General features: G+C 33.7%; 2 protein-coding genes across 4 annotated transcripts; one reads left to right on the top strand and one right to left on the bottom strand.

Annotated features, from left to right (window-relative positions):
- The first annotated feature begins 11,200 nt into the window (after positions 1-11,200).
- LOC105791775 (protein DETOXIFICATION 43) lies at positions 11,201-16,747 on the top strand. 3 transcript variants are annotated; one of them, XM_052634327.1, is made up of 14 exons: positions 11,243-11,324; positions 13,156-13,232; positions 13,595-13,800; positions 13,908-14,029; positions 14,173-14,457; positions 14,626-14,816; positions 14,903-15,135; positions 15,207-15,307; positions 15,390-15,553; positions 15,656-15,727; positions 15,812-15,928; positions 16,011-16,106; positions 16,215-16,336; positions 16,421-16,747. In XM_052634327.1, the coding sequence occupies exons 3-14, from the start codon at positions 13,706-13,708 to the stop codon at positions 16,473-16,475; spliced, it is 1,653 nt and encodes a 550-aa protein (XP_052490287.1). In that variant the 5' UTR covers positions 11,243-11,324; positions 13,156-13,232; positions 13,595-13,705; the 3' UTR covers positions 16,476-16,747. The 3 variants fall into 3 exon arrangements, with proteins under 3 accessions (XP_052490286.1, XP_052490285.1, XP_052490287.1); XM_052634325.1 differs by having other exon boundaries at positions 11,242-11,324; positions 14,173-14,816; XM_052634326.1 differs by lacking the exon at positions 13,156-13,232 and having other exon boundaries at positions 11,201-11,324; positions 14,173-14,816.
- A 2,011-nt stretch (positions 16,748-18,758) lies between these two features.
- Positions 18,759-26,021, bottom strand: LOC105791773 (cellulose synthase A catalytic subunit 3 [UDP-forming]). The gene is made up of 16 exons (XM_012619995.2): positions 25,876-26,021; positions 25,676-25,753; positions 24,867-25,026; positions 24,318-24,513; positions 23,869-24,095; positions 23,704-23,773; positions 23,391-23,589; positions 22,865-23,131; positions 22,397-22,742; positions 22,173-22,310; positions 21,688-21,813; positions 21,388-21,600; positions 20,972-21,236; positions 20,651-20,853; positions 19,989-20,339; positions 18,759-19,621 (listed from the first exon to the last, which is right to left on the bottom strand). Exons 3-16 carry the CDS (start codon positions 24,885-24,887, stop codon positions 19,037-19,039), a joined length of 3,207 nt encoding a protein of 1,068 aa, XP_012475449.1. The 5' UTR covers positions 24,888-25,026; positions 25,676-25,753; positions 25,876-26,021; the 3' UTR covers positions 18,759-19,036.
- Between the last annotated feature and the right edge of the window lie 213 nt (positions 26,022-26,234).

Here is a 26,234-nt window from a genome sequence, read left to right as displayed (position 1 = left end):
AAATCTTCCATTATTATTTATTACATAAAACCTATACGCATGCTATAGATATTTCAGTATCTTCCATATCCATTTTACGATCCATATTAAAATTTTGTGATTATCCCTTTCATAGTTCAAACTTGTGTTTTGTTAAGAGTAGAAGCTTAGGTTATTCCAATATGTCCACTAAAGGGGATGATGGTATTGGTATCACCACTACTATATTAATGAGCATATGGAAAGAATGTGGAGGAAAATTGAGCCGACCAATGGAGTTGTACAATTTATATTTGGTCCCATAACCAAATCTTACCAAAAGTTGGGCTTAGTTTTGAATATTCCCACTTGACACTGCTGAAGGGATTTTGAGTTTAGTAAAATCCAGGCTGTCTAAACTCCTTTTTTTTTTTCTTTTATACCACAATCCTGGTGGCCGTAACATATTTAGCACAAAGTCAATAATCATTAATTTAGGAACCACCTTTTTAAATTAATTTGTTGGGAAGCAGATATAATATAATCGGCTACCAATGAACATTATATATAAATTAAATTCAGGCAGCGAAAATGATGTCAGTGCTTTCTGATCAGTTTGGTCACTGACCGAATGGGACAGTGTTGGGAATTTTATTTAGAAGCAGAGATTAAATTATAAAATATAATTAATTACCTCTCAGGTGCAAGCGACATCTGTGACTGAAAGCAGTAGTGTTGAGGGGCATCTCCACTCCAAGCACCACGGGTGCACTAAGAGATTTAAAATCTACAATTTTTATTTATAGTTTTTAATTTCCCCAGACAAAAGAGGCTTTGCTACACATGAACCTTTCGCAAGCAGTTTTTATCATGCATTAATGCATGTATATGATGTCTACTTTATTTAGATATTAGGCTTGCTTTTGTTTGTTAATCCACAGCGCTTATCTTATATATACATAGTGCATGGGATTAATTATATAATTTATAGGGCCAAAAGAAGGGGGAAAAAAGGTTGGTAAGTGGTTTCTTTTCATGAGCTGGAATGCATGCATATGGTTTCCACACGACATTGCGCTCAAATCCTATTATTTTAATAACGTACGCGTGCTCATATCGTGTCTTCCACACGAAAGTGCTTAAATTACCTTTTATCCATGTACGTTTAGTTCTGAAGTAAATAAGTAAATACTTTAAGCCAACGTTAAATTTATTGATTCCTCATCTTTTAAAGTGATATGAGAAAAAGTGAGAAATATGGTCCTCGTTGCATTCTTTTTAAAAGGAATGATATAAATTTTAGTTTTTATCTATTTTGGTTCTTAAACTTAGCAACTAGATTCATTTTGGTCTTTAAATTTGGATTCCGTCAAGATTTGATAATGTGACCAGTGTTATTGGAACAAGACTAGATCGAACGGAATGAGAACTGATCGATATAACAGTCCAAACAAAAGGTTGAACCGGTTGACTTAGAAATTACTTGAAATTGGTAAATTTCGAAAACTAGGACGAAAAGCTACAGTTGAACTGGTTTCATAATTTCTTATTTTTTTTATTTTTTTCAAAATTTTTAATTAATTCATTATTGTTGGCCCGGCGGTTAAACATTAATAAATTGGAGGGTGAAGAGACTACCAAGACTTCAAGAAGAAAATCAAGAAAAAAAAATAAATTCTAAAATAAACAAGAGAGATTTCTTACAAAGAAAGAAGTTAAAAGAGTTGTATTAAATCAAATAATGAAGATGCCTTAATAGGCTAGCTCATTACATCAAAATCAAACTCCTAACTATAATGAAACTCAAATTAATATAAACGAGCCGTAGTTCTAGTTTAATTAAATTTTCTTGTTGACTAAGAAACATAAAACTTATAAACTTTAATACTTTAAAATATCCTAAAATTCAAAATAAGTAAAAAAAATATAAAGCCTAATAAATACAATATTGGACTCATATATAATCCCGTCCAGAAATTCTACTCGCACAATTTTCACTAAAACAGTCGTAACTTGAGCTCGAAGCTAGATGATTCAAAGTGAATTTTGAAACTAAGAGATTGATCTTTCATCGATCAAGAGACATTTCGACTAAAAAATACCTAGATCCTATCCAAAAATACATCGTGAACTTTGTAGAAAGTTAAGCCAAACATGTTCTTTGCCTCGGGTCAATTTCAAGCATTTTTTTTTAATTTGTTAACTTATCTATGAATGAGTAAATCTTCTTAGTGTGAGGTATGAGAACTTTGGTATTCTTGAGTTGATGTGTTTGGATAAAAATGAAAAGAAGTGCTTAAATTGAAACATTACCAATTTTAAATAATAAAAATACTGCTCTTATCATTCATATTACCTGCAAAGTTCATGAAATTGTGTTATCTCCCAACACAGGTCATTTGTGGTTTGCAACCAACTCTTTCTCTGTCAAACCAAGAAAATGTAGGAAGTTTGTTCTACAGGTAAAACTATATATATCCAGGTGTCAACTCTAGCTTATCAATTTTGAATAGGTTACATCCAAAGCTCAAGAAAATTCAAAAATACGAGACGACCATATCGTATTACTGTGGACTGAAATTTAGGATGGAACTAAAAACGACATCGTATTGTGCCCTTGAAACAAAAAAGAAAATCAATTCTATGGTTGGATAGGTGTCAAACAAAGAATTCATTTAGGGATTGTTTTTTGAATTTTTTTTTGGGTTTAATTAATTGTTATTTTGTATGATATTATTTTTAAGTTTTTATATTAAGACTAGTATTTCTTCTTGATTATCATTTATCAAAATATATAATGTCTTTCTTGAATAATATAATACTTTTATCATTAGTACTTCAGATTTCATACAAAATCTCATGAAAGATTAAGGAAAATGCAAATTTGTGAAATAATTGTTACTTCTTCAACTATATGTTATGCTAGTGTTAAAGATGGTAATCTTATGAAGGGAAATATGGAATTTATGAACTTCTTACGAATACTATTGATTAGGATAATTATGGTAAATGGAATGTTGTTATTTCGATGCGAATGGACTGATGTCAAATTGCTCGAAGGATTAAAAAAGATCAATTTCTCTTGATTAATTCACAATGGACAACAATTGATAGACAAGTTGTACGTTTTCTCTTCTTAAGTGAAACAAGTTTTTTTACTTAAAAGATCCCATTGATGAGGTTTGGTATGTTATACTTTGTAACTGTTGGAAAAAATCTGGTTTGAAAACTGTTTTTTTGCACAATAAAAAATAAAAATTTTGAAAATCGAGCTAGTTTGTGATATTTATATCAATAAAACATTTACTGAAATCGCAAATGTGTTTTCGACTAAACGGATCCTTTTCGTTCCTGGCTTTCAACCAAACAATCTTGTCCGCGATTCTCATACCATGAACTACTTTGAGTGTAGGCTTGAACAATTCGAATCAAAACACTGAACCAAAAATAGTTTTCTTTACTTTCAGTGTGAAAGCAAAATATCTTCTTAATAGAAATTGGCAGATTTGTTATTCCGGAAAGTAGATTTAATACTTAGAGAATAAACTCACCATTTTCGGGTAAAGTAACAATATCTTAAAGTTGTGTATTTAATCCTACCGGTGCCATCTATTTATAAGAGGAGAAGTAAAACCCTTGTTGAATTGTACAAGTCTATTTCAATAGAAAAATGTACTCTTAGTCTAACTAGGAGTAGGTGGGGCGGCAACCCTAGTCAAAGAATCTAGGGTTTGTCGCCCCTCTCTTAAACATGAGGAGTTTTTCGGGCCTCTCCCATATCGAGTCCAATTACAAGTACTTCCTGAATTTTTAACTCAATACTTTATAATATGATCCAACCCGATATTTTTTTCCCAAAATAAACATATTATATTAATTTACATAAATTAATTTCTCAATTAAATAATCTTTTCAATCCAATTCTAATTCCGTTAAAATCCTGACGACTTTACCGTAAAAGAATGTATGAGAAAATGTATTTAATATTTCTACATTCAACGGATTTACTATGACCAAATGATTTATTTCTATTTTTGAACTTCAATTAACTCGGAAATCATAAATTCATCTTCGGGTCATTTTCATTTTGGAGAAAACCACATTCATTTCCAAATGCTTCTCATTTATCCATTTTTACCATTTCTATCCATTTTTGTTCATTTGATTTAACATGCAATTCATTTATGGTTACATCGAGCTAGCGGAGGGATCGATTGGACATATGCGATTGAGGCTCAAATGATTTATAATTAAGTTTCAGCTTTTTTCCTATTAATTATAAACTCATTTAGTCACTAAGTCATTCCACTATAGTGTCGTGACTAAGTTCTCCCCAATGACACACCATTACGAAAGCAACTTGTTAGCTCGGAAGGATCAACTCGAGATCGATAATAGAGAGGTTGAAATAGCCTTTGAGAAGTTGTGGTGGAAGCAACAAAAATTGTGCAACAAAGAACACAAGGACTTATAGTGGTTCGGCCCCAATTGCCTACTCCACTACCTTAGCTTTCCACAACCAAGGATTTTCCCAAATTCACTAATTTGGCAACCTTTGAGAACAAGGTTTGACCTTACAATCTCTCTTAGGACTTATACCCCAAAATCCTGAGATACAACTCCCTTAAGATTTCTATCCAAACCTTCAAAGTAAACCTTCTCTCAAAAGAGATGCAAATAAGCAAACAAAGAAAACAATCCTAACAAGATCAAGATGTTTGCTAATTAAGTACAAATACAAAGAACACTTAAGCTAAATGAATACAATGAAAGCTCACAAGTGTCTACAAGAAAAGGTATAAAAGAATTAAGTTATAGGTTGTTTTGATTTATCTTTAAGCTTTGCACATTGCTCTTCTTGTTGCTAGACCTTTGGAAGCTAGTATTTATACCCCTCTAATTGATTTCCAACCGTTGTGGTTGTTGTGGAAGTAAATATAGCCGTTGGGGTTGAAATACCAAGTCATTAATTACACCTACAGCAACGAGTATCAATACCTACTAAAAAGGTATCGATATTTTTTTGTAATTAATACAAATTTCAGTGACCGTTGGAGAAGGAAAATCGATACCTTAGGAAATATATCGATACCTTAAGAAAAGTATCGATACTAGATCGATACCTACTAGGGTTTGAAAGAAACAGAATGTCAATTTGGTATCGATTATCAGAAGGGTATTGATATCTTGTAAAATATCGATACTTTAGACAAAAAGTATCAATATTGTTCTAGAGCAATTCTAACTTGTTTGAAAATGGTTAAAACATATTTGAAAATGTTTGACTTAATTGAAACCATTTCAGCTTGATTTTATCAAATTGCTCAACTTTACTTTTATTAAAAACACTTTAATTTGTTATATCAAAACATATTATCGAATAAGGCCTAGTTTAACACAACTCAATTAGTGCTCGTCCAATGACCTTGTCATAAGTGTGTTACCCTCATAGGATATCCTTAATCTCTTTAAGATAAATTCGTTCTTCCAATATGATCCTATTTTATCTCATGGTAATCATTACATCTTTCTTCATGAAAAGTCAATTACTATCACATAATAATCAAGTCATTCATCACAAAAACTAAAACTATGAGGATCTAAACATTTAGTGGCTTAAGGTCCTTGGTTGTAATCATTACTATTGATTTCATTTTAGTCTGATTCATAATAGTTTAGCCAAAGAAATTTTAAGATAATTTAATTTGGCCCGTTTGTGATGCTCCATAGCCGGATCTGACGGGCGAGTCGGGCGTTGAGTGTTACAAAAAAATTTCATGACTTGCATGATATATGCAATTTGTTAATAAATTGAGTTAAAACATGTCATATTATGTGTTGAATTGATAAATTGATAATGAATTTACATGATAAAGTATAAATTGAATTGTATAATGAAATTGGAATTTGGTTACCCTATTAGCGATTCAGACTGTGTTAGACATAGTTGGCATGCCATAGGGTCAGAGTACTGAGTAAAACCATCATTACCGAGCAATCTGGGGTGGCAAACATTATGCATTGAGTCATTGTTGTTGGGCAACCCGGGGTGACAGATTGATTGAGTTGAGAAAACCATTATTGTCGGGCAATCTAGAGTGGTATTATATATCGTTATAGCGTCATCATTGTCGGACAACCTGAGGTGACCGATCTGTGTATCCGTACAGAATTTGTGTCAAGTTAATAGGGTTAAAAGTTTGAGAACTGACCAAATGGTAAATGAATGAAATGAAATGTGAGATACGACGATATGTGGAAAACCCTATGATTGGGTTAAAAACGAACCTTGAGGGCTGATTGATTTTGAACAAGCCTATAAGCTCAAAATCTCTAAATGATAGCATGGAATTGAATATATTTATAAACATGCTTTGAAATGAATTCAAAATGGTGTTCTAATGCTTATGAATGAATGTGAATAACTTATATGGTAATGGTAGTTTTAACATATTTAAACATATGAATTGGCTTGTAAAATTGGTATAAGCATAGCTATACGAAAGTGGAAGTAATTTTTCATGAGTTAGCATGGGTTAGATTATGATTTGAATATATACATTTTTATAAATTTGTTTATATTGCTTTGAATTGTAGAATTACCATTAAGTGTTTCGCTCAGCGTACGATTTTGTTTTCTCCGTGCACAGGTAACTTAAATTTTTAATAGATCGTGGGGATGTCTTTTTAGCGTCCAGAATTCAAACCCGACTCAGCAATATTTGTGCATTTTTTATGTTAGTAGTTGGCATGTACCTAATTGGTTGAGTTTTGTTGGTATAATATGATACTTATAACTTAGATGTTGCATTTGATGTTCTTCAAATGATATATGTTTGATGTATATATATACAACTTAGATTTGCTTTAGTTGATTAAGGTATGATATATGAAATGGCAACATGGTTAAAATGATATATATGAACATTTATATGCTTGCATCTCTATGTTGTGAATGTTAAATTAGTTGATGAAATGGATTGAGTATTTGAAGGAAATTGGTGAAAAGAATTGAATGGTTACTTATGTGAATAGAGATACAATTCAATATTGGGTGTATTAGATATGTATGTGTAACTTAAGGATAATGAGATTGGTATATGTTTGATATTGCTTGAAATTGTAGGCTTGAGAAAAACTAGAATTTTAGAAACAATATATGACATCACGATGTCAAATGTACCACGTTGCAACAAGAAATGGCCTATAATATCACGGTGTGGTGAGAAACTTGTCGTCTCAACGAGACCCAAAATAGTGTGTCATGTCGTGATGAGGAACTCTCTCATGTCACGATGAAAAACTCTCTCACATCGCGACGTCGATCCTATAATTTGAAACTTTTACAATTTAGTCCTAATTCGATCTCGAGTTAACTTTAAGGCTTTCGTAAGCTTGTATATGACTCGGGGATAATTATTTATTGGATTGATTGCTTTTAATTCTTATATTTATCTTATTAATGATGTGAATCATATTTTATTTTATCGTAGTTGCTTTGACAACGAATATGGTACCTTATAACTCAGACCCGGTGATCGAGTCGAGTATGGGGTGTTACATGTCTCACCACCGATTTTAATTTCATTTCTATAGTACTTAATCTTACTACTACAGTAAGTAATCTCATAGTCACTGATGCTTTAAATCTTTGGAAATCAACACCACCCATCCAAATGAACCCTATTTGTACTACATATTTGTAGATATTCAAGTTTGGCTACTAACATTTTATCTCTTCCTTGAGTTAAATAATATTATATTTTAGGAAATTGTGCTACTAAGCGTAGAACAAGTAGCATTATTGTTTCACTTAATATTTTTTTTCAGAGCAACAACTCTTGTTTAGAATAGTTGTTGTTCGAGAATAGCTATGTTTAGAACAAGGCTTTAGTTAGAACAACTGTCATCCAGTGTATCTGTTATTTAAGAATAACTCCTGTTGAAAACAGCTAAATTTCAGAACAACTCTTGTTTAGAATAATAACGTTTCAGGAATAACTATATTTAGAATAACCATTATTTAGAACAACTTGTATTTAAAACAATTGTGTTTTTTTCTAAAGAGTCATTATTTAGAACAAGCTTTACCATGAAAATCATCACCACATAACAAGTCTTGTTTGGAACAACTATGATGAGAACTAGTCACATTTGGAACAAGTCAGAATAACTCTTACTCAAGAACAACCTTCATCTTACACCTTAAGAGATGTTAAGCAGAAGATGTTTTCCATAATATTATTTCACCGAAGTAAAATAAGTGAAAGTAACCCTGGAATATAGCAAGGTTTGGGGGTCATTTTCACTCTTGGAATGTTCCAAGGAGTTTGGCTTGGTGGATTAGATATGGAGGTAGTTAAGACATTTTCTTTTTAATCTTTTTCCTATAATTTTGAGTGATTCTCCCTTCTTTTAAAAATATAATGAATTCTTATTCACTATTCGCCATCACTTATAAAATCCTTTCATTAAAAAAAAAGCATTAATGCCTTTCTAACTGAAAAATATGAGTTATTATTCTCATTAATTGCTAGCTTTGTAACTCATATTATGAAACATAGCAAATAGGAGTCTGTCACAATCGATTAAAGGACTTTTGACATTTAGGCATTTTGAACTCTCAAAACATTTTCTTTGAAATTCTCTCATCTTGTTTCTTTGTTGAGTCTAATCGTCAACCACATTTCCACTTCTCCACCTTATTAAGCATCACCTGTAACTACGTTCAATGTTACCAGATCTACTTCAATCTTCTTAACGATTTTCTTTCAATACATCTCATTTACTTGTTTGTGCTGCTACCTAGGGGTGAGCAAAACTCGATTCAACTCGAAAAAATCGAAAAAAAAAATCGAATTTCGAGTTAAACGAATCGAGTTATTCGAATCAACTCGATTTTTTTTTCAAATTTCGAGTTCGAATCGGGTTGAGTTTTCGAATTCGAATAACTCGAATAATTCGAATAATTCAAATATCAAACTATAATATTTTATATTTTTACCCCAAATTCCCAAACCTTTTTACTTTTCCCTCAAAACTTTTACTCCTTCCCACTTTCCTCCCAAAACTTTTACTCCCCTCCCCTCCCAACCCCTCAATCTACCCAAAATTCATTTCCCACGAAAATTTTACTCTCTCATTTACTTTTTCTCAAAATTTTATTCCCCAAAACTCTCAAAACCTTTTATTTTCCCCCAAAATTTTTACTCCCTCCCACTTTTCCCCTAAAACTTTTACTCTCTTCCCATCCCACCTCCCATCTACCCCAAACCCTCCCCCTTCCAATTTTATTTTTTAATATTTTCCCTCCAAAATTTTACTCCCCCTATTTACTTTCCCTCAAACTTTTATTCCCCAAAACTTTTTATTTTCCCCCTAAACTTTTACTTCTCACCCTTTACTCTCAAATAAAAAATCAAAATTATCCAAAAAAAATCACTAAACATAAATAGTAATAATTTTATTTATATCTACTATTTATATTATTAAATTAAATTCCACATTTTATATTATTTATATTATTGAATTGTATAGTCATATTGAATATTTATATTAAAATTGAATTATTAATAATGCCATAAAATATTAGTGTTAAAATTTTATATTGGTATCAATTTCACATTTTATTTAAAATAACTTTTATTAAAAATCATATTTTTACATTTAATATATTTTTTAATTCCAAAATACATAGTGACAAGAATCTGAAGATAATTGAAACAACTAAGCAAGCAAAGAAGCTAACCAGTATATAAAAAATTAATAAATAAATTATGAGGTGATGAAAGTTAATAAAAAATTTGATTAAGGTGGACAAATTTTATTACAATGGGTGACAGTGGTTACAAGGACCCAAAATTATTTTTTAAAATTTAACTCGAACAAATATATTCGATTCGATTCGATCCGAATTCCATCTCACTCGACTCGATTCGAGAAAACTTCAAATAAAGTTAGGATGATAAAATGAGATTCGAAAACTCGATTAACTCGAAAATTTTCGATTCGATTTGATTCGATTCGATCGAATGCTCTATCTCCACTAAGTAACTATGTACAATATTATTGTATAACTAACTATAATTGTAAAGCTTAAGGAATATTCTATTTTCTTTTTTTAATTAATTAATTAATTCCCACCAATAATCATGAATTAGGGCGCTGCAAAAGGAAAAAGACAAACCCAAAAACAAATAATAAAAAAATGGGAAAAGGAAGTTGAAAAGGACAAAAAGAAGAGGTGAAAATACTGTAATTACGACATTATGTCATTTGCATATTAATATACAATAGGAAGTAGTGAGTATGTAATTATAAATAGAAAGAAAATAAAAAATCGAATTGCTCTAAGGACAATAATTTAAGTTATCACGACATTAGATGAGATGACATGCAAATATGAAAATATAGACTCAAGGAGTAGGGAAGGGACCCTCCAATTTTTTTAAAGGGTCTGGTAATCTGTCACTACCAAAAAGCCGATGGACCAACAAAACAAGTTGTAAGAGTTATCAAAATCCCCCCAAATCAAGGGTCCTTTGAATTTAACACTTGTACTTGCTGTACGTTGCCTATTCCCTGTCCTCTAACTGCAATGATGGGGTGGACAAAATATATGTATATGAGTACTTACGAATTTGAACTCCACGCTAAATTTAATCGAATCTAATGTAAATGTAAATGTAAATTAAGGCATGGTAACGAAGTTTGGATTCACACTCACTAAAAATGAGAAAACCAAATTGATGGGTATATGGAGAAAATTAGGTGAAGGTGAAATCAAATGGATATTGCAAGTGAAGTAGCATGTGAAATTGGCATTCAACTATTTTAAGCATGGGGTGTATATTGGGTTTCCTACGTAGCCCACATTCTGCTAAAAGTTGAATGCTACCAACTAAATAAGCACTTATATTTGCAGGTCTACATTTTTTTTTTCTAAAAGAGATTTAACCTGTACGTGGATGGTTCCACTTCCCAACTTTGAATAATCCAACTACAATTAACATTTCTTATTAATGAATTAATTCCTGAGGCAGAAAATATTGCTCATCGTCTATGTATGTATGTATGTATGTAGGTGTGTCTTGCCTCATTGCTATTGGATATTGCATTTTATTACTATTTTCAAATAATCAGGGAAGCTTGTAGTTTGTCGTTATCATCAAAAGCTGACGATGGATGTGGATGCATGCTCTCTCTCTCATGCATACATACATACGTGCATAAGTAGATGATGATTGGTGTTGGGAGCACGAACGTCTTGAAAGGTATATAAAGGGCAAAGCGAGGTGTAGGTTTGGCAATTGGTGAACAAGTTAGCGTTGGCATTGGCATTGGTATCGGCTTTGAACCGAACACAAGTTAGCTTACTTCCTCTCTACTTATCATAAAGTTCCATCCCCTTCACTTATGCTTTTCCAAATTTACATATCTTCTTTTCTTTTCTTTCTTTCTATAAAAGGTAACAGTGTTCAAAATTAGTGTTTACACAAATTTTGAATATCACTATACTCATAATTTTGTCAAAATCTTTCTCTTTTGTTGGGATAAGTCGCTCTCCATAATTTATTTTACATCTTTATTTCGCTTTCATTTGGTCATTTGCTTGGAATGTTATTAGAAAACGTATTTGTACTGTTTTTCAGTAACACGAAATGAAAATTGAATTTTTTTTAAAGCTATTTTATTATAAATGTTATGTTTTGTTTTTATGAAAAACATATGTGATCAAATCGCGTAAAAGTATTATGGAGGTTCCTATACTAAGAATCAGATTGTCTTTTGTTCTCTCTACTCCAAAAAACGTGCAATTTAGTCCTTATACTTTAAATCAAAAAAGCAAATTAGTCCTTATGTTAAAAATTCTTCCATTTCTACTGTTAAAAATTGCTCCATATATATTAATATAAGGTACACGTGGCAAGCCACATATTACTATTTGATTATTCCATCATTCATGCCAGTTTTTAACAGTATAAATGGATAAGATTTTTAACAAAAAGGACTGATTTATTCTTTGATCTAGGAACTAGTTTTTTAGTAGAGTAGACAAATGCAATCTAAATCTTAATATAGGGTCTTCTATAATACTTTTACAAGTCAAATCATTTGTGAAACTCATAAGAGAATCACAAGCCACAAATTTAAAGCCTATTTTTATATTTAACTAGAATTTGTGCCACACCCAACACGAATAAAAAATAATATTTTATTATATAATTTTAATATCGAGAAATAGTGGGGTTTAGTTTTACTTCATTAATTTTTCATCTATTAAGATTAATACATTTTAATAACTATTCACAAGTTAATTTTCATATCTAATAAATGGATCTTATATGGGTGTTGCATATTTGAATGGTGATTAAACGCATTAAATAAATAATAATAATGAAATAGATGTTAATATGAAGTTATGATAATTTTTATTAAAATTTAATTAAAATACTACATGAATAAAAATGTTTTGTTTTTCCTTTTAGCTATTAAGAGCAGGTAATTTAAGTAGTAGGTTTAGAGGAGGGTAAATTTTAAAAAAAAAGAGAGAGTATATTTTTATAAAAACTTGAACTATCTTAATTACCTTTTTTTTAAAAAAATTTGAGTCTACTAAAGTCGATATTTCCACCAATTGAATTGGTTTGTGTCGTAACACTAATAGAGTGAGAAATTTTATCTATAAATAAATATGAATGCATAGAAATGAATTGACTTGGAGTCAAAAATTTTATCTATAAATAAATATAAATATAAAATTATAAATGCATAGAATGAGAATTATATGATGACACGTGTTAAATGTTTAATTTATATATTTACATTTTTATAGAATTTTTATATTTGTTTATAAAATCAACGTGTGATTTATCATATACAAGCCCTTAACTATAGTTAATGACAGAAATAAGTGGCCAGCACAACTTATTGGAAACTGATGAGGAACCTACATTTGTCTGCTTTTTTTTGTTTTTACCCCAAGCTAATTATGTACACATTAATGTTGCTTTCACGTCGCCTTCTTTAATCCTTTTTAATCGGTGATAACTGTGTTTTCCAACAATGTTCCTTAGCTCTTTTTATTTTTCAAAATCTGCCTTCGTTTAATACTAGAAAATAATATCTTGGAAGACTGTATGACCTGCATGGCCATATATTTAATATGGTTTTGGTGTGTTATCTGAGGAATAAAAGGAAAAGAAAAGAATCTTCCATGGAGGCAAACGACAGGGAGTAATCTGCGGAAAAGTGATTTGTCTAATATATTAATGGTATGTGATTCTAGTCGTACGTGAATCGAAGACCTCGGTTCTCATCTTACATATGAACATTAACAACTGAGGAAGGTGTCTTGCATTGTATATGTAAATGTATATAGTGAGACAAGTTTCTTGTAAGCAACCGAGGGAGGTCTCATGTTATATCCAGGTTTTATAAGCAGTGAGATTTCTGGTTCTTTGGACAGAGATGTCTCGGTAATACCCAACAATAGTTGATTTACTAGGATGCAATGCATTCTCATTGCATTGCATTGCCTTGCTTTGCATTGCAGATCTGTTATCGCCATAAGATTTCATAGTTTTTAACTAATAGCTGTACTTTTTTATAACATTGATTTCCGTGCACTCCGCAGAATCCGATCGGGGACTTAGCTCATAAGAACTCAGAAGTTTCAGGGTGGAACCATAAGCATCACTAGCCTTCAACTATATAACAGTACTTTAAACTTTGAGGTTGATTGCCAATGAGTATCATGGCTGAGAATGGTATTATGCACCCACCTGAGAGCAAATGGAGCCTGTTGGGAGTGCCTGTTTTTGTCCTCTTTAAGGATGCAAGGTACTAAGTTAAGCTATCAATAATGGATGTTAAAGTGTTTTAGACCTGGTTAATAGCAGTTTGATAGCTTTAGCTGACTGATTTTTTTATCACAATTTGTTTTATAGACTTGTTTTCAAATTGGATTCACTTGGCCTGGAGATACTAAGGATCGCATTTCCTGCTGCCTTGGCCTTAGCTGCTGATCCCATTGCTTCTCTGATTGACACTGCCTTCATTGGGCGTATAGGTCAGCTCTCGTATCCTATATATATATATACACACTCCTGAGGGCATCATGCATGCTGCAGCGTGTCTGTTATAAGCTTGATATACTTTACTGATCTGATATGGATGGTCTTTGAAGCAAAAATTGTTGCCCTATTTGTGTAGGACCGGTGGAGCTAGCTGCTGTAGGAGTTTCCATTGCTATATTCAATCAAGCATCAAGGATTACTATTTTCCCGCTGGTTAGCATGACAACTTCTTTTGTAGCTGAAGAAGATACACTTGCAAAGATTAGCCCTGAAGCCGTAAAATCTGAAGATTTGGAAAAGAATGAACCCAAAAACAATGAAATGAAAGAATTGATGAGGCCAGAAGATGTAGTGGCAGCCAACTTGGAAAACGGTCCAGGTGCTGCAGCTACAAACACTGATACAAAAGAGACAGAGGATGGTACATATATAACTCTCTCTCTCTCTCTCTCTCTCTCTCTCTCTCTCTCTCTCTCTCTCTCTCTCCCCGATATGTTAAAACATAGATATAATTTGAGATTACATTGGAGCATGCAGCTTCTGGTATGCTCTTCTAATAAGACATTTTGGCTGGTGATTTATTCGTCAGGTTCTTCCAACACAAGTAAGGATCCGCCTGTAGTTGATAGCAAAGCTCAAAATGCTCAAGTGAAAAAGGGAAAAAGACATATCCCGTCAGTGTCAACAGCATTGATTCTGGGTTTAATGCTTGGTCTCCTTCAAGCTATATGCCTTGTTTTTGGAGCAAAAGCTCTCCTTCGTGTGATGGGTGTGAAACCTGTAAGTGCCTGCCTGCCAGCACCTGTAAGCTCTCCATTTTAATGCTTGAAAAGGGAACTAAGAAAAACCCAATTTTTCTTGACCAGGATTCCCCTATGCTAAACCCAGCACTAAAGTACTTGACTTTGAGGTCATTAGGCGCTCCTGCAGTTCTTCTATCCTTAGCCATGCAAGGGGTTTTCCGAGGATTTAAGGATACAAAAACACCTTTATATGCAACAGTTGCAGGAGACCTGACAAATATCATTTTGGACCCTATATTTATCTTTGTCTTAAAACTAGGTGTCAGTGGTGCAGCCATAGCACATGTCCTTTCTCAGTAAGTCAATTTGTCTTGGCTCTCACTTCCCAATATCTTATACCATCTCTAATGGCTAATGATCACTGCAGGTATTTGATTTCACTCATCCTCTTATGGCGATTGATGAAACAAGTTAATCTCTTACCCCCAAATATGAAAGACCTACAATTTGGAAGATTTCTTAAAAATGGTAGGGGGCTTTCTTTGATGAAACAAATTAATCCCTTTGACCATATGATCTAACAATATTTTTGATGCATATTTGGCCACAGGTTTTCTTTTATTAGCAAGAGTGATAGCAGTCACATTCTGTGTGACATTAGCAGCATCAATGGCTGCTCGGCTTGGTTCAACACCTATGGCCGCATTTCAAATCTGCTTACAGGTCTGGATGACATCATCTCTTCTTGCTGATGGTTTAGCTGTCGCTGGACAGGTATACATATATATATATATATCTTTCACCATCTTTTTTTAATGAAATTGCATATAATTGGTTGATTAATTAACCTATCTGTAACGTTATCAACATCTTTAGGCAATTCTTGCTTGTGCATTTGCTGAGAAGGACTACAAGAAGGTAACAGCTGCAACATCTCGGGTATTGCAGGTAATGTTAGAAACAAAAGAAGATCTATGTATTAGTTCAAACATGGAGCTTAGCAGAAAATGAACAAGGTTTGAGTTTTAGCAGATGAGTTTTGTGCTTGGTGTGGGGCTTGCTGTGGCGGTTGGAGCTGGTTTATACTTTGGGTCAGGGATCTTTTCGAAAGATGCTAGTGTTCTTCATCTTATCAGTATAGGAGTACCGGTAATTTTAATTCTTGATATGCATCGATCCACCAACAACCTCAGATATACATATATATTAACTTAAAAGTATATGGAATCAGTTTGTAGCAGCTACACAGCCAATCAACTCAATTGCTTTCGTGTTTGACGGTGTCAACTTCGGAGCATCTGACTTTGCATACACAGCTTACTCCATGGTAACCAAGTCTTTCACACATACAATACAATACAAATTAAGGTTGTATATATATATATATGTATATAAGAACCATTAATTTCACATCTTTGATGGTTGGTTTATTCAGGTATTTGTAGCTGGAGCAAGCATTGCATCATTGTTCATTCTCTCCAAAAGCAATGGATTTATAGGGATATGGGTTGCATTAACCATTTACATGGTTCTCCGCAGCTTTGCTGGTGTTTTGAGGTAATTAAATCTTTCTTCTTATAGTTTAGAACAATTTTTTTTTCTTTTTTGGATTGAAAGTGGTCTCTTAATATGTACATGCAGGATGGGGACTGGAACTGGACCTTGGCGCTTCCTAAGAAGTAGACCCATCGCATAGGATAGGGAACTAAAAATTTTCAGCTTTATAATGAAGCTATATATAAAATATGTATTATTCATACAGATATAGATATAGATATTACTTGTACGTGTGTTTTGCATGGTGGTTGTTTGTTTGTTTGTTTTGGTAAGGGTAAAAAGTAGGGATATTAGTAGCTGCCATCGTCTTCTTTGATATGGTGTTGTTTTTAATGTTTTGCGCAGATGCAAAAATAAAATCTGATGCAAAAAGTGTACAGCATAGCTGATGCCACTCTTTGTTTCAACAAATGTTTGTTTTTGCTTCTTCAGAATTTTAACTATTCCAATATTTGAAGTTAATTATTGATGGTCATTAACTTTCGACAAGAATATGATAATTAGGCAACCATAAATGTTGAGATTCTCTTTTCTTTTTCTTTTTTTTAGCTGATACTAATCTCATCTTTATCCCTTTGATCTTTTCTCCTTCGTTATGTAGTAGCGAGTAATCAATGAAGAGAAAGAAAAAGGAGTGAATTTTTTTTTAAAAAAATCAAATTAAAATGAATAAAATTATTCAAATTAAAATATTTATTTAATTGAACTGAATTCATCGATTAAGTGCTCACCACCTTCCTAAAATAACAAGATTCGCAAGTTATGGCTATGTGATAGTTTAGGTGGACGGGACACCCATTCTGCCTTCTTCCATGCATGCAATATAAGCAGTTGCTAAATAATTAAGATGCAAGGGAGATGGTAGTCTATACGAGAATGTATGAAACCAATGCCTCGCAGGCCATTTGATAAATGTAGAGATTGTCTTTATTCATGATTTTCCACAGGAACAAAATGATTTTAAAAGCAACTTCAAGTTTCCAAATGCTTGTCTAAAACCTTCTTGTGTTTTGTCAGTGGATGCTAGCATAGCATATCCTGATTTGGTATTATAATTCCTTTATGAATTATATTTGCATAAGTGCCAACATGAATAAAGCTCCAACTAGATCTGTCCATTGGCATCAGTTGCCTCTTGGGAGGAGATGTTTGTGCAAGATGTTACCATCAAACACTAAACTAACACCATTAGCAAACAAGCTGCTAGTCTAGACCTTTCAAAAGGAGATCTGTTCCTAGGAGAATGCTTTTCCAAACTCAAGTGTAAGGAAAGAGCCTTGCTTGCAATTAAAAATGACAAATCATTCAATCTAATTAAAAATCGCAAATCATCAATAACATTATATAATTTTAGTTCAAATTCAAAATTCGTTGAATAAAAAGAAAAAACTCACCGGACTTAAAAGTCTGGTTGAAAAGTTTCAATAATTTGAGATATAAATTTTTTAGTTATCAAAAGAAGGGTATAACTCTACTTTTAACTATCAACGAATGATTTAAAAAACAATGAGAGCACCAATGATACTTTGGCTATATTGACAAGTTGAGGTATTAAGCCTTTTAAGTATTTAGGATCGAGTCTCATCGTATTCTCTAGATTTATTTCAATTTGATTATAATTTATATAGATTAAAAACTTATGTTAGGTGATTAATTTGATCATTGATTTGATCAAAACTGTGCACTTAGCTCGATCTATTTACTCAATTAACTCAAAACTATTTTTCACTTTGTAAAACATCTCTAGGGTTTTTTCACTCTTCTATTTGTGCCACTTTTGCTTGCTTTCCTTTCCTGATGTTTTCCCTGTCTCTCCCTAAGAAGTTTCTGGCCTTCATGGAGGAAGGAGAAGGTTTTTGATGGGCCGAACCACAGAAAAACCATGAAAACACAACTGGTGTTCTTTTTCTCTCAAGTTGACAATTATAGCAAAACAAGGACACAATATATCTTTAATCAATCTCAATAACTACAAACAAGAAAAGAAAATAAATGAGATTAATGAAGAAAATCCTTGTAAAGCAAAGAGTAAAAATTATTTGATTTGAAAGTTGACCATTTTCGAAGTTTTTGAGAATACAAAGTCACCGTAAAGAGTATATAATTCCAACAAAGCTATCCACAAATAACTCCACGTAAACAAAAACTGACATTGAAAGCTCAAAACTCAATTAAAATTTTTGATCGTACACAACTGTCCAAAAATCAGCTCAAATGTACCTTGAATGAACTCCGATGGTTTTGTCTTGTATAAAATATTTTTAATAATAAAACAATTGAGAGGATTAGTGCGACCAAAATTGTTTATTCTAGCAGATAGCATATTTAAATTATACTATAATATATATTTTTTACGTGTGTGTTTGTTTTTAACCAAGGTTAGGTCAGTAATGCTAGAATCAAAGCAAGAATACACTCAAAATTTTGGAAAAGAATGATACTCGTGTTTGCTCTTAAACTCCAAAACATATATCTACTTCGAAGTAGTGTTTTCTTGAGAGAAAGCACTATCGATAAGTTATGTCCCAACTCCAAAATATTACATCAAAGTAGAAACAAGATGACATATATATATATATCAACAACCGTATATTCTGCACATGATGTGAACTGACATACACAAATTACAACTAAACAAACCTTTGGCATTGGAAACTTAGTGACACCAAAACAAATCTTCAGTCTTTATAGGTTCTCTCTTTAACAGTTTATTCCACACTGTTCTACATCTGGCCCGGTAACTCTGGTTGTGAAGGGATCGATCCGCACCCACAACAAAGAGAAAATAGAGGCAAGCAGAATTGACCATACAACAACAATGGTGGGTGTACGGTTTTGGCGTCCCATCAAACCTTTCAAGAAGGGGTAGAGATGGATGATCACCCAGAAGGCAAAGAATAGCTTACCAAAGAGGGGACCCCATGATTGGTAGCCACTATTGATGGCATACGATATTCCTGCAACAACCCCCACCAAGTTTATAATGAGGAGAGTGGTTGGTGGGATGAGAAGGGTTGTCCATTTGAACATGTAAAGTTCAGCGAAATCCCCATCTTCATCTGATGCTTTTGAAGTGACCGTGAAGTTAGTGTCAATGCCAGCAAGAACTTTGAGAAGCCCTTGGAAAACAGCAAAAAGATGTGCCGACACACCACCAATAACCCAAAACTGTTCATTTCTCCACCACTCATCAATTCCCACACCACTCCACCTCATTTCTAAAATACCAGTTGCAAAGATGGAAAGAAAGAGGGATATGAACCATATACTCGCAAGGTTACTAATCTGCAGTCACAGCAAACCAAACAAAATAGTTAAAGCATATAACGCAGTGATCTCTAGCTCTCCTAGAACAAAACAATAGGGGTTTAAGAAGTACTACTAATTTCATTTTCTGTAGGGTAAAATGAGAGAGTTCCAATAAGGTCTGTTTCAAGGTGACACATTTCACAAAAGCATATAGATATGAACAGTTTTGAGACTCAAAACAGGTTATAGCTATTCAATCAGTAAATAATGGCAATACCATATAGACAATAAGTTTATTTATTTTAGGCCACTAAAAGAGGGTTGGTAACACGTTTACATTAGACAGTGTTGGGCATATGTGCATATATACAACTAAAACAAGGATAATATAGAGAAGTCTAACCTGTGGAATAATGAATTTGTTAGTGAGCAGACAGACTGCTGGCAGTGTACAGTACATGAGAAGAGGAATAGCAGTGACCGGGTAGATGGTTGTGTTAACATATGCGAACCGTTCAAGCCACTTGAGCCTACCACTATAACCATACCAGATAGGGCAATGCCTACTGAAAAGAATTTCCACAGAACCAAGAGCCCATCGAAGCACTTGGTTCAGACGATCTGAAAGATTGATAGGAGCAGAACCTTTAAAGGCTGGGCGTTTTGGCATGCAGTAAATTGACCGCCAACCACGGGCATGCATTTTGAATCCAGTAAGAATATCTTCTGTAACAGAACCATAGATCCACCCAATCTGCAGGCAAAAAAAGAGAAAAGAAAACTTAAGTCCATTTGTACAACTTCCCAGGAACAGGTATGGGTTTCTTAAAATTCAAACAGTTTTCCTTATGCAATTTATAGGTTAGAATACTATACTATAATCCCTTTCTTCTAAAGCCCAAAAAGAATCAGTTTTACATAATTCAGTACATTACTACCAAAAACTCGATAGCCATGAAATTCACGAATCAATTTTCATGCACTGGAGTCACTGATTCTAAGGACAGAGCAATAAAACCCTTCAGGGTTCAGTGAAAAACATGGGAAGAACAGAGAGCAAAATACCTCACTTCCCCAGTCTGTTTTGTCCTCGTATCCACAGCTGATAACATGAATTGCTTCCTTAAGAAGTGTTTCGGGGGTAGCAGACTGAGGGACACCACCATTTTCCATAAGTGTAGAGGCAACAAAAACAGCAGACTGACCAAATCGTTTCTCCAGGCTCATTTGTGACATCAGTAATGACTTTTCATCATCAAACCCAGCCCCTGATTTCAAAAAAATTTGCCCATATGGAGGACATAGAAGGAACATTTCCTCATTAGACAAAAAGGAATTAAGTAATAATGACCGCTAAGCTCAAAAGAAATAAACCAAATACTTTACCTTCAACACCCTCTTCTATATCCTCTAGATTGAATACTGGTACAGTAGAATCAACATGCTTGCCAGATTTCTTCTTGTCTGATCCCTTTTTACTTGATTTTGAACTCTTCTTACGAGAACCTCCGCACAATGAAGATAGTATCCCTGTTTTTCTATGCTTGGGCTTAAGGGGAGGTTCATATCCATACAATGCTGTTCTATTGAAAACACATCCCGTACCGACATAAACCGGCCCTTGAATGCCATCAAGACCCCTCAAGTTTATCTGTAATTGCACAAAAAATAGACAATGTCTCAAAAGAATTTCAATAGCCGGTATGTTTGATGAAAATTGATACAGACCAGTCATTCTACATCAGTAATAACATCATTTACAAGATGCAACTATTTTTCTAGGTAAAAGATATGGTGCTTACATCAAAGAAAACAGTATTTCTGTTGGCATATCGATCATTCCGATCAATACCATCAAACCTTTGAGGAAACTGAACGTAACAAACTTGCTTTCCAAGGTTTGGATCCATCAGAAAACACATAGCTTCCCTTAAAGCCTTGCTATTATTTATGTAGTGATCACAATCAAGATTCAATAAGAAAGGTCCATTAGTAAGGACTGCTGACACTCGAACCTGAAAGAAAGATTCATTGATAGCTAGGTTAGATAAGATAGAAAATGAGTATTACAAAATAATGAGAGATTTTAAAAAGCAACTTACAAGTGCATTCATAGCACCAGCTTTTTTGTGGTGTTGGAAGCCTGGACGCTTTTCACGAGAAACATAAACTAACCTTGGCAGCTCATTGCCCTCAGCATCAAGGCCCCCACTCTGGCCTAAGAAAACCTACAAGTTTTACAAAACCTTAGTGACATTAATAATGGGTGCAAACTACTTATAACTCTGCTAATCCACTAAACCTCGTTCAAAATAATGAAAAAAATGAACAGGATGATCATGCAATATGCATAAAAATGGAATGGAATAACTCGAGCAAATTTGCTCTCATCTCATGTGTCTGCTAATATTAACTTCCTTATCTATGATTGAATCGAAAAAGATAAAACCACAAGTTGAGTTTTTCCAGACCATTGAGTGTAGAGAATTTCATATAAGCTAGAAAACCAGAAACAAAGGCTATCTTGACCAAAGCGGATGAATGAGTAGTGCATCTATGACTGCAAAAAGCAAATAAAAAGTCCTACCTGGATCATTCCTGGATGGTCTCTGGTGTTATTACCAGGCCATGGTGTACCATCCTGCATAATCCATCCTTCTTCAGGAACTTTCTGTGCCTTTGCAACAAGCCCATTAACTCGGACTTTAAATTCTTCATACTCCCTCTGCAATAGAAGCAACGAAGTGAGCACGATGAAAATTTGAATACGGAGCAATACCACAACCAAGTATCGACCAAGCTAACCCTTACCTTCATAGCTCTGCGCTCCTTAACAAATGATGTTTGAACTTTATCTTTCAGGTAATCAATCTTCTGTGCAAAATACCATTCTGGAGCCCGAGGCTCAATATTATACTTCTTGCAGAAAGGTACCCACTTCCTAGCAAACTCTGATGTCTCAGACAGTGCTTCAAATGTTAACATAGCAGCACCATCATCAGAAACATAACAGGAAACCTTGTCGACTGGGTAGTCAACTGCAAGAATGGATAGCACAGTGTTGGCTGTTACAAGTGGAGGCTCCTTTAATGGGTCGACGGTACTCACAAAAATATCAACAGCAGCTAATTCTGATGGTTCTCCTTCACGATCATATCTGTTATACAGCCAAGGAATTTAAATAAAAAAGCAAGGCTAAAACACAAGGACTTAAATGACACAACTGCTTAAAATATATTAGCGAGGATTCATGAGATTGGAAAGAAGAAATGTCTTTACCTCAAGGCAAGCCTGTCAAGATAGGTTTCTCGGTTAACAGGAAGCCACTTAGGGAACTGATCCAGTATCCATGATATTGCAAACCAAATCTCACATATAACAGATATCAACCACAGAGCATAGGCATTTGGAACAGGGTTTGTTATTCGATAGTGCAAGAAAATGCAGAGAATAATGAGCCGAAGAATGATGACCATCCGATAAGGGTTTATTTTCGATGAGGGAATGGAGACCTTTCTTGATAGAGGCTGCCGAGCTTCATCATTCCTGCAAATTAGGAAGAAAGAGTATTGATAATTAAACTTAGGCAAAACAGATTCCTAGCAGGACTTAGCTCCGTTAGATAAGAACTTTATCAATGGTTGCAAAACCAGGTTCTCCAAATTCAGAAAATTATTCTACATTGCAAGATTTAGAAACACAGTATGATCATGATTCTTAAAATATTTTAGCTTACCATGGACTAATGCAAACAAGAACAAATAACCTCATAAAAGTTCTACATATGAATCAGATGGGAACTCACAGTAAAGAGTCGTCCACAAGCACATCAGTGCTGGCATCAATATCTCCAGCACCCCTTTCAGAAGCAGCCTGGCCTGTACTCATAGGAACAACATTCTTCTCCTGCTTCATCTTCCAGCCATCAACTCTCTCCTTCCAAGCTACATTGCCCAATCCTGGTGATCCAAACTCCCTCACAGGATCCACAACCCTAATATTTGCTGCAAGGAATTTCAATGTTCATATCAATTAGCCATAAGAACCTATAAATGGAATGATAGATTTCATTTTGTGCAATTAATTAATGCCAGCCATAAAACAAAGAGGATTCATACATTTTCCACCAAGTCCAGGAGATGCCATAGAAAGCCGCTCAGGTGATGCAGCAGATAACTCGCCAGAAACCTACAATATGTCAGTAGGAAAAGCAAAGTTCCAATCTATCATTCCACTCATGAAACAATTGCAAACAATAGCTCCAAGAAAGCTTATAGACTTACCTCCTGCCCATTCGTGAGCAGGGGAATATGGTTATGAGAAACCTCTTTATCATAATTTGGAGCACCAACGTCCTCCCCTCTACCATATGTTGCATGCCAGCTCAACATTCTTTCTGAAATTTTCTGCTTCTGATTTTGGTTTTTGTTTTCTGAAGAGTAATTGAAATCACTAGCACCATCATCAGCATCACCATCCTCTTCTCTATCTCCAAGGATAGCAGGACTACCTGGAATCATAGAGACAATGAAAAAAATTAGTGATTAATATAATTGAAAATTTACATTGAAAGGTAAGAGAATAACGTAATGAAAAAATCTGTTTAATACTTGGTGTTATATGCAACTCGTGCAAACAACAAAGAATCACACAAATGTAATATTGAGTGTGTATGTGTGGAAGTTAAGAAAACCAAGTCAATATCTAGTGAAAAAGAAATTCTCAAAACTACCTTTGTGCCTCTTGTATCTGGTTTTACATTGAGGGCATGACTGATTCCCATCCTTCCTTTCATATTCATAGCAAGGGCGGCAGACAGGAAATGCACATACACCGCAAGCAATGAATGGATCACCATCCGCATTTTTTCCAACATTATCACCACAGATTTGGCACACCTGGCCACCAAGATTCTTCATGGGCTTGCCCTGATCAATCAAAGAGTAACAAGTCAAATATTCGGCAAAAAAATGAAACCTCCAGTAATCAAAGTATAAACATCTAGCAGATATGGCCAACTATAAGTAAGAACACATATCCAAGTGCAGAGAAATCATTGAGAGCAGTGATAACTAGGTAGCAATTTCATAAGAAAGTGAGTAAATCATTTGCAAACAAAGTACACTCGAACTCCTCTTCTACTATGTGGCTTAATTTTATGTTATCATCAATTTTCTGTTATCATCAATATGTGGCTTAATTTTCTGTTATCATCAATTTTCTAATCAATAAAGCAAACTGAAAATCAGAGAGAACTGTGAATATTTCTTCCAATACATACCCCAATATCTCCTGATTCCATTGTCACCTGCTTCTTTTGTCAGTTGGGAACAATGGATACAAATAGCTGTCCAAATTCAACAAGATGTGTGCATGCCTTTATTTCACGACAGAAAATCACAATGAATCCTCCACTTCAAGAGTACGTTTTTTGCACAAATCTGAAAAAACAAATAACGGGAACCAGTTTATCATTCTCTAGCTAGAACTGTAAATGACTCAAAGCACTTCCCTACAAAAGAAATTTTAATAAAAAACAGTAGAAAAATCTTATTGTTAGATATTCGACTATATAATCATTCTTCTAATGCACTCAAAAATGCCACTTGATTGAGTCAATAAAGTCGATTCCTTAATAATTCTAAGTAACTGAATCGACAAATAGCAAAGCACCGACGAAAGCAATTGACATGTCCAAATCCAAACATCTTAAACGAACATAAAACTACGAGCTTTAAGTCAACGCATTCGTCAAAAAAAACACAATCAGAAATTTCGATGCAAAATAAGACGGACAAAATAGGAAGAACTAAACACTCCAGTTATAAATTTTAGAGCAAAAGATCTGATGAATAATATTTCAAAAAGTTGAAACAAATCCGTGAATAAGCCACGAAAATATCATCGATAAAAACAAAATGACCTTTTAAAAAAAAGGACTGAAGGAGTTTAACGGTCAAACGCCAAATCGAACTCGAAAACGAAAACGAAAACAATGGATTCGATCTCTTTGCAAAAATGAGAGCATATCAACATCAGATCTAGCCGGAAAGCAACGAGAGAAAGGGAAATCTGATCTACAATGCAAACCTTGGAAATGAAGAATCAATGTAGGAGGAAAGAGAGCAGGAATTCAAAGCAGCAGTTAACACCCTTTTATCACTCCGCCTACAAATAATATAATAGAAATCAAAATAATTAAAGATTTATTTTATTATTCCCTAACTAAATGATAGCTGTAAGCGAAGAGAAATTTTTATGTGACGAAAGCGACAGAGAAACTACGATACCAGCTCCTTCAACACTCCACCGACAGTCGTTTAAGGGTTAGACATATTAGACAGAGAAGATGAAATGAGAAAGAAGCCTCAACTGACAGATCATTTACACCCAATCATTTCTTTCCTTAATTTTATTTTGAAAAATAGTAATACTACTTGCTTTAAAATTAAATTTAGGGATAATATAACTTTTGACCCCTGAATTTGGTAAGTAAGTTCATATTGGCCCCTAAACTTGTTTTACTTTGATCCCTAAACTTGAAAATCATTATTCATTTAAGCTCAGTCGGTTAATGACTTGAAAAAAAAGGGATAATGTAATTTTGGCCCTTAAACTTGACAACTAGGTCTATTATGATCCATGAACT

Source organism: Gossypium raimondii, chromosome 8 (genome assembly GCF_025698545.1).
Source record: "Gossypium raimondii isolate GPD5lz chromosome 8, ASM2569854v1, whole genome shotgun sequence".
Classification (NCBI taxonomy): Eukaryota; Viridiplantae; Streptophyta; class Magnoliopsida; order Malvales; family Malvaceae; genus Gossypium; species Gossypium raimondii.
Note: the sequence above shows the minus strand (reverse complement) of the source record. Positions and strands in the feature narration are given on the sequence as shown.

What these genes read in the sequence shown, in the direction of transcription:
- LOC105791775 (XM_052634326.1), top strand. Translation starts at nt 13,706, where the DNA reads ATGAGTATCATGGCTGAGAATGGTATTATGCACCCACCTGAGAGCAAA. An exon ending in CATACACAGCTTACTCCATG is followed by an intron (nt 16,107 to 16,214) that starts GTAACCAAGTCT and finishes TGGTTTATTCAG; the next exon opens with GTATTTGTAGCTGGAGCAAG. An exon ending in AGCTTTGCTGGTGTTTTGAG is followed by an intron (nt 16,337 to 16,420) that starts GTAATTAAATCT and finishes ATGTACATGCAG; the next exon opens with GATGGGGACTGGAACTGGAC.
- LOC105791773 (XM_012619995.2), bottom strand. Translation starts at nt 24,887, where the DNA reads ATGGAATCAGGAGATATTGGG. An exon ending in TGCTCACGAATGGGCAGGAG is followed by an intron (nt 23,774 to 23,868) that starts GTAAGTCTATAA and finishes GACATATTGTAG; the next exon opens with GTTTCTGGCGAGTTATCTGC. An exon ending in TATAGAAGAGGGTGTTGAAG is followed by an intron (nt 20,854 to 20,971) that starts GTAAAGTATTTG and finishes TTTTGAAATCAG; the next exon opens with GGGCTGGGTTTGATGATGAA.